This window comes from Myotis daubentonii, chromosome X (genome assembly GCF_963259705.1).
Source record: "Myotis daubentonii chromosome X, mMyoDau2.1, whole genome shotgun sequence".
NCBI classification, from domain to species: Eukaryota; Metazoa; Chordata; class Mammalia; order Chiroptera; family Vespertilionidae; genus Myotis; species Myotis daubentonii.
In genome coordinates this window covers 88,337,055-88,344,635 of record NC_081861.1, presented here as the reverse complement: position 1 = coordinate 88,344,635, position 7,581 = coordinate 88,337,055, and the positions used below count along the sequence as shown (strand labels likewise).

At 60.5% G+C, this 7,581-nt stretch overlaps 1 protein-coding gene across 1 annotated transcript; it reads right to left on the bottom strand.

The window, feature by feature from the left end:
* Window positions 1–3,403: 3,403 nt before the first annotated feature.
* LOC132224615 (uncharacterized protein CXorf49 homolog) lies at window positions 3,404–6,899 on the bottom strand. Its single transcript, XM_059679764.1, has 4 exons — window positions 5,693–6,899; window positions 4,362–4,438; window positions 4,050–4,095; window positions 3,404–3,444 (listed from the first exon to the last, which is right to left on the bottom strand). The coding sequence occupies exons 1-4, from the start codon at window positions 6,897–6,899 to the stop codon at window positions 3,404–3,406; spliced, it is 1,371 nt and encodes a 456-aa protein (XP_059535747.1).
* Window positions 6,900–7,581: the final 682 nt, after the last annotated feature.

Sequence of the window (7,581 nt, the reverse complement as noted above, 5' to 3'; positions counted from 1 at the left end):
TCGCGCTAATGGTGCTCCCTGGAATCAGGCAGGTACAGTCAACATGGCCACCCTGGCAGCACAGGCGGGTCGGCCTGACCCGGGAAACGCACAGAGAGAGTCTGTGCACTTCAGTCGGATGCATAGCAGCCTGTAACCTTAACCACCTGTAACCTTAACCACCTATAACCTTAACCACCCTTCCGCATTACCAGGCAAGGTGGCATTTCAGCCAATTCCAGGAATTAGGACGTGGACATCTTTGGGCACCACTGCTCTGCCCACCACTCTCAGCTCCCTGTCCAGCGCTCACCTACCACTACATCCCCTGTGTGTGCCAATCCTCACAGAGAGTCCAGAGAGTCCGGAAAGAGCAGTTGGCTGGTCCTGGTGGTGGTGCTGCTGATGGTGGTGAGGGGTGAGGGTGGGGAAGGGGGGGTCTGCCCAGGAACTAGGCCAGTAGCAGAAGGAGGCAGGCTGGGAACTAGGGCTCTTCAGGCCAGCCATCATTGCCTCCCAGGCTGGAGAGCAGGTCGGTTTTCTTGGGGCCCCAATGTGTTTCCATAATCTATGCCCCAGTATCTGCCGCTTCCCCCCCTCCCCCAACCCCACCCCCTCCAGAACTGGAAGGGGCCTGCGATGTGCAAGTTTACAGCACCATCATTGTGCTGCGGTTGGTCTGAAAATGAAAGAGGGAGGTTGTGTGCTCAGAGGAGGGAAGGGAGGCTGGCAAAGCTAGCCACCGCGGGTTGTGTTCCTGCCTCCCACGACCCCTTCAATGCACTTCTCCCCTTCCTCTCCCTGGTGACAAGGGCCCCAGGGCTCCCGGGGGGTGCTGGTGCTGGACTAGCCGCCATCACAACCCGCCCCCATGTATGTCTATGTGGGCAGAAAGCCCAGCTGGAAAATCTCTTCCAAACTTCATCACTCAGACAGCATGTCACCCCGCCGAGAAATAACCACTGGGTCAGGATAACAGCCATAGCCTAAGCAACCAAGCCCACCTTCTCCAGAGAGGGGTTTGAAGTGGAAGGATGAAGTCCCACGAACGTTCTTTTCTGGCTCTGAGGGCTGTGGGTGTCCCATCCCACCTGAGCTCATGCCACAGGGCCCGGAACGGAGACAGGGTGAGAATATGGAGGAAGGAGGGTGGAACCGAGTCTGCCCTATTTCCAAGGCGCCATCACTCTTTACTGCCCATCTTCACTGCGCCCATCCTGCCCATGCCCCGGTTGGCTACTGTAGGGGCAGTCTCTAGGTGAGCTCCCTGACCCTAGGATGCAGCCTGTCTGGGCCTGTCCTCTGCATTCTCACTCCATCCACGCACCTTTGTCAGACGCCATAGGATCGCAGAGTAAGATCCAGAGCCACCTCCAGCAACTCCCACATTTTGGGTGTCAGGACGCCCTGCCTTGGGGTTGGTGACGTCCGCATCATTCCCAGCCCCGCAAAACCCCTCCCCCCACCCCCACCCCCACCCAATGTGTCAGGAATTTAACGATGCCCCTTGAAAAGAGTAGACCCCACCCTTGCTTTGGCTCACTCAGTCCCACAGTCTCTACTACTACCTTTACTGCCTGAACCACATCAAGGGACATTATCCCCGGTTAATTTTTTTCCAAACCAGATCCCCTTCTCCAATCTCGAATGTTCTATCCACCATTGCCCCGCCATGCGTGTGTGCGTGCGTGTGTGTGTGTGTGTGTGTGTGTGTGTGTGTGTGTGTGTATTGACACCGTCTCTGGGGGAATGGAGTCTGGCAGAACCAACCCTCAACTCACTCAAACACAAGTCTGTGTCCCTCTGAGTCCCAGGCCCACACAGCCCTGCCAGGTCCTGGCTCAGGGAAGCAACTGGACCCCAGCTCTCAGTGAAGGGGAAAGGGAACACGGAGTGAGACTCAGCCTTGTGTGACCTGCCGAGGCAGTGGGGGAGACTGCGCGGGCGCGCAGAACTGCCACTTCCAGGAGGACCTGTGTCTAGGGCTGGTTAAATACAGTATTTGAAGGGGGCCACGTACCACACGGAGACTTATCAACCACCCTCGCCATAGAAACCGGCGGGAGGAGGGGCACTAGTGGGCTAGGGCAGGCAGGGTGTGAACCCTCTGCTAGGCAGTTTCCTCAGGTTGGCCCGCAGCCCCCACAACAGACTCATTCCCTGTCCTTCAGGCTGGAGTCTAACCCTTGCTCTTCCTCTGTATTCCCGTACCTTCCCCTGTGATCCGCAACTCCCTGGGCTGTGGCTTCTGCCTCCACCTCTCTACTGAAACCCAGGAGGGAGAACTGAGCGGAGCGTCAAAGGTGAGAGCTAAAGAGGGGAGGAGGCCGACCCCCGGGTGGCTGGCAGAGTTGTCCATGTGCGTGAGGTGGCGCCAGCGGGAGGGAAGGACTCCACAGGGAGGACTGGTCCTGGGAAGGGGGAAGATGAGCTCGAGTGTGCTCTTTACACCCGCTGGAGTAGAGGTGCAGGGAAGGCCACCGAAGGAAAGCCATGGGGAGATCAAGCGTGTTCGGACAGCAAAGCAGGGTAGATGGGAGGAGACCCAATGACTGTGGGAAAGAGGGACTGAGCTCTGGAAGGGGGTCCTGAGTTCCTGCTGAAGGGGAGGGGAAATGGGCAATGAATGGCATGAGACCCCAAACGCGGAGGAGTTTTGAACACCAAGAGGGCCTGCAGGGGAAAGGGGAGAGAAGCTAATGTGGCCAGGCAGATCCAGGCAGAGCCCAGACCCGGGGGCGACCTGGTCTTCTGGCTGCAAGGCTCCTATCAGAGGCTGGCTCAGACTCCCCGCAGGCAGAAGGCCCACCACAGAATGCCGGAGGTATTGTTCTGGAAAAAGCGCTGAGATGGAGCAGCTCCAATCCCTCCCTGCCCTGATCCCCTCTTCCACCTGTCCCCCCGCCCCCCGCCCCCAAGAGAGACCACAGAGGTTTGTTTATTTAAACAAACAGGCTTTTATTGAGGAGAGAGAGAGAGAGAGAGAGAGAGAGAGAGAGAGAGAGAGAGAGAAACATGGACATGAGAGAGAAACATCAATCGGCTGCAAGCCCACAACCTGGACACGTGCCCTGACCCGGAATCAAACCTGTGACCTGTTGGTGCTCGGGACAATGCTCAACCAGCCAGCTGAGCCAGATCGGCCAGGGTGAGACCACAGAATTTGAGAGGGACCTTAATTTGAAACTGATGAGAAATGGGGTGGGGAGGAGGCATAAGGAGGGGGAGAGGAAGCCTTGGCTGATGTGGAACAGGAGGGAACCAGCTTGGCCGCAGCTGCCGGGCTGCTCCTCTTGCACCAAGATGCTGGGCTCCACCTGTCCAACAGAGCAGAGTCGGGGAGGAGCCTCAAGCCAGGGCCAGCCCACAGCCCTCCTCAACAGCCACGGCTGTGGGAAGGGGTATGGTGTGTGTAACACTCACATCAAAGGTTCCGGAACTTGTCAGCCAGGGACTGCATGGCCGCTGCAACAGAGAGAGGCATAAGCAGGCACTCCAGATGGAGGGATCGAGAAGCCGGACCCCCTGTCCCTGTGGGGAAAGGCCTAGCCCTGCAACCTGAAACCCCCTCCAGTCCCTACCCAAGGAGCCCTGGGCCTGACTCAGTCACTCACCACTTGAATTAAGTGTGGAAATGTTTTCCAAACAGGACAAAGTGTGCCAGCACGCAAGCTCTGGGGCATACCAGAGCCATTCAGAATTTGTCAAACAAACAAGACCCACAGAAGCCACAGCAAGCAGCAGTTGAAGGGAGAATCAGCGAGGCATCTCTAGACGTCCGTCCTGAGAGAAGATCTCTAGGACTGGTTCTCCGTGGCAAAGTGTGCTTGTAGCTCCGACCACACTTTCTTTCCTCTCTGTCCACACACCTAGCTGTACATGCACAGTAGGCTCCAGGGCCAGGCGTGCTGAGTTCTCCTCCCCACAGGAATGTTGGGCCCTGTGAGGCCGCCTGTACCTGCAGCCTGCCCCAGCCCCAAGCTAAGGCACTGAAGTCTGGCCCTGCCCCTGCCCCTGCCCCTGCTCCTGCCCCTGCCCCTGCCCCTGCCCCAGCCAGAGGTTCCTCCTACCTAGTTGCTGTCTAAGGTCGTATATTTGTCTCTGCAGCTCCGGGCACTAGGCCAGCAGACACCAGAGAAAGAGAAATGATTAGTATACTCAGGCCTCCTCTCCCCTCGACGACACCCCGCCCCCACCACCTGGGCTAGCCCCGCATGGGCTCCTCAGTGGGAAAAGGAGGTGCATGCCCTCCTGGAGGTGTGGGATGGGGCAGCGGCTGCGGCGGTGTGGGGAGAGGGGACAGGCACGGGTCGGTTTAATCTGGACACACAACCCACAGTCTAGCTCAGAAATGCACTTCTAGGAGCCAGAGGAAGCGTTACCCGAGGACAACCCTCTGCTCCAGGTGGTTGCTGCTGCCTTTCCGGTGCTGGGGGATGTCCACGTGGTGCCTGGTCACCTGAGAGGGAAAGGACACCAAATCCAGCTCCCAAAGCTCCCAGGGAGGTGGAAAGGGCTTAGCAGGGTCTCACGTGAGGCAGCACCCCCCTCTGCTGGCAGCAAGTTGCCCCTGCTCTGCCCAGCAGCTCCACCCTTCTCTCTGGGCCTGCCTCGCCTGTTCCCCAGGGGCAGCCCACCCACGGCTGTGGTCCCCAACACTGTGTGTGGCCCTGGGTTGGATGCTTGCAGAGCTGCAGGCAAAACCAGCCCCTGGGACGAGCCCAGTGGCCCAACACGACCTATCGGAAAAGGCCCTGTTCCGCTGAAACTCTGTGTCTGGAGTGGCAGTTTGGGGCACAGCCACGAGAGTCACCCCTGTGCACAAACCCCAGGCAGAGGATGAAGTGCCTCGAGCCCTGCCCTGTCCAGACACCCTATTTCCTGTGGGAGAAGCTGTCTGGGCAGGCAGGGAGGCAGGGAGCAGGGCTGAGCCCCTGGTGGAGCCAGAGCAGGAGGGTTCCCTCCTCAGCCTCTCTCCCCGCCGCTCCCAGCAGACCCACGGGACTCACTGGAGGCTGTGGGCCCTCTGGGCAGGACTTCTCCCTGGCTCAGGGCCCAGGGCTGTGCTTGTCCTGGAACCCCGGCGGCTCTGCCTTGGCCTTCACCGCTGCTGCATTCTCGGCAGAATGGCCCTGGACTGTGTGTCTGAGGACGAAATAAAAATTTCTCACTTATTTGGACTCGGGATGTGTGTGGGTGTGTGTGTGTGTGTGTGTGTGTGTGTGTGTGTGTGTGTAGGGGCTGGGGTGAGGCAGGGAATAGGGAAGGCAGTTCAGAGGCGGACCCCATCAGCACTTTCGCCCTCAGTCAGCCCCGGTCAGGAGGCCAGGCTGAGCTAGACACAACAGTGGGGTGCTGAGACAGCCCACGGCCCCCTGCAAGGACAGCTCGGGGAGCAGCTAGCAAGTAGGAGTCAGGGAGCCGATGGTTCTAAACACTGAAGCTTTGGGGCCCAAAGTCTTAAGGGGTCCCCCGATCCAAACCAGCTGCCCCAGCCCTCCCTACCACCCTAGCGGGGAAACTTGCCAGGTGTGGAGAATGGTGCCTGGCACACATGGAGGGCTAGCTTAGGGTTTGCCCTGGCTAAAACCACCCAGATCTGGCATCCTAATGACCCAGGGTGCCCAATGACAAGCCCTGAGGAGGGACAGAGGGAGCATGCCTAGAGAAGTGCAGGGCGGGTTGGGGAGCGGGGAGGACCATGGCCTCATACTCACTTGGACTTTTGGGCCTGGGTCGCTCTGCGGTTCCTTTTCTTCTACCACCACCGGCAGGGACCCCTTCTTCCTCCTGGCCCCAGACTTCTTCTGCCCAGCGCCGGTGTGCTTGGGCTGTGTGGTTCCCAAAGGGTCCAAGGAATACCCCTTGCCCCTCCCAAGCACCGGACCACCAGCGACTGGGGGGAAGGTGGCTGGCTCCAGGGCAGCTGCTGAGACTCCCTGCCCCCAGGAAGGGAAGGTACCCTGGGGGGCAACTTTGGAGGCCCCCGCTAGGGATTTCTTCTCCTGGGCCACTTTCCTTCCAGGAGTGGCCTTGGGCGGGCTGCCTGCAGCAGCGGCTCCGGGCAGGTAGCTGGGCCTGCTCCCCGCCTTCCCGCAGACCACACTTTGGGGTTTCCCACGGGACACGTCCAGCTCTCCAACAGCCCGCCTCGCCCCAACTGAAGCCAGTCGTGGGGGAGCGGAGGGCAGGAAAGAGGAACTTGGCATGCAAAGGAACTTGTCCCTGGCATGGGCACCCGAGTGTCTGGGTGTGTCTTGCAGGCTCCTGGGTTTGGCCTGGCCCCCTCCTTTGCCATAGAGGCTCAAACTCAGCAGGTACAGCTCGCTGAATTCATCTGATGACTCGGAGTGGGAAGGCCAGCCCACCAGGCCTTCTTCCGAGGACCACTGGGGACCCACGGTGACCCTTGACCTATTCTTAGCTCCTCTTTCGCAGTTTCCCCAGGCCCGGCCTCCCGCAGGCTCCATGACGGGCAGCCGGGCTGTGGAAGGCCGCCGAGATCCCACCAGACCATAGGCCTGCGAGCTTCTACCCTCGGGACCTGCCTGCAAGTCCACCCAAAGGGCGGACGCCTCAGAGTCGCAGCAGCTCTCTGGGGAGGGGTTTCTGCGGACAGCCAGGTGATCCCGGTCGGTCAGCTGCTGCAGGGTGGCCACCGCGGCCTCCTCGGCAAGGTAGTCGAGAGGGCCCCCGTCGAAGTCGGCCGGGGAGCCAGGTCGGCCTTCGCAACCCCAAAGCACCCCTTCCATCACTTCCCGCTCGTCCTGGAAGCCTTCGAGGTCTGAGAACGCGCCCTCGTCCTGGCTGCTGGGCAGGGGCGTCCCCCAAGTAGGGCCTAGTCCACCGGCCTGCTCCCCGCCCGCTGGGTGGGACCCCACTCCCCAAACAGACCCCTCGTCCTTGTTGGGGGAGCTCATGTCGCCAAGTCCCGACAGCCCAGGCACAGGGTAAACGGTCGCCCTGAGCACAGGCAGCGGCAGGAGCGCGAGGCCTTGGCCTTCTGAGAGAGCCTTTGTCACCACAGGCAGCTCACGTGGTGGCCTCCAAGCGTGCGCGACTCCCAAGAGCCATCAACGTCCAGGCGTTCTCATTGGTGCGTGTCCCGCCGCCTGCCAATCAGTGCGCCCCTTCTAGGCCCGCCCCCCAGGCCCTGGCCAATAGGGTGGAGGGCCTCTGGTTGGTCCAGGCGTGCGTGCATGCGTGCGTGCGTGCGTGCGTGCGACGTCAGAGCGGCAGTTGGAAGCCAATCCGGTGGAGATATGTGGTCATAGGCGGGCTCCTGCCATCACTTCCTGCCCCGCCTCCCCCGGCCAGGCACCTACTGTCCGACTGGAGTCAAAGCACCTAGCCTCTGCTTCCCATGTATGAAGCGGGGAGATGATGCACCTGTCTGGGGGGTGGGTCGAGGGGTGGGTGGTGAGGGTGCAAGCTCAGGATGGAGGTGAAGCACCAGCCACTCTTCTGCAACAACACTTACGACCCAACAGGGAAACGCACACCCGAGCGCGTGGTCAGCGGTGGGTCCACATACATTTTCCATAAAGGCCCGGGGAGCAAAAGTTGAGGCATTTACGGGCGGCAGGGTCGCTGTCGCACCTC

Excerpts from the sequence above, each read along its gene's own strand:
- LOC132224615 (XM_059679764.1), bottom strand. The coding sequence starts at position 6,899 with ATGAGCTCCCCCAACAAGGACGAGGGGTCTGTTTGGGGAGTGGGGTCC. Across the intron at positions 4,439-5,692 it reads AGGCCCAAAAGTCCAAGTGA|GTGACCAGGCACCACGTGGA; the intron begins GTATGAGGCCAT and ends TTTCCCTCTCAG. Across the intron at positions 3,445-4,049 it reads CGACCTTAGACAGCAACTAG|CGGCCATGCAGTCCCTGGCT; the intron begins GTAGGAGGAACC and ends TCTCTGTTGCAG.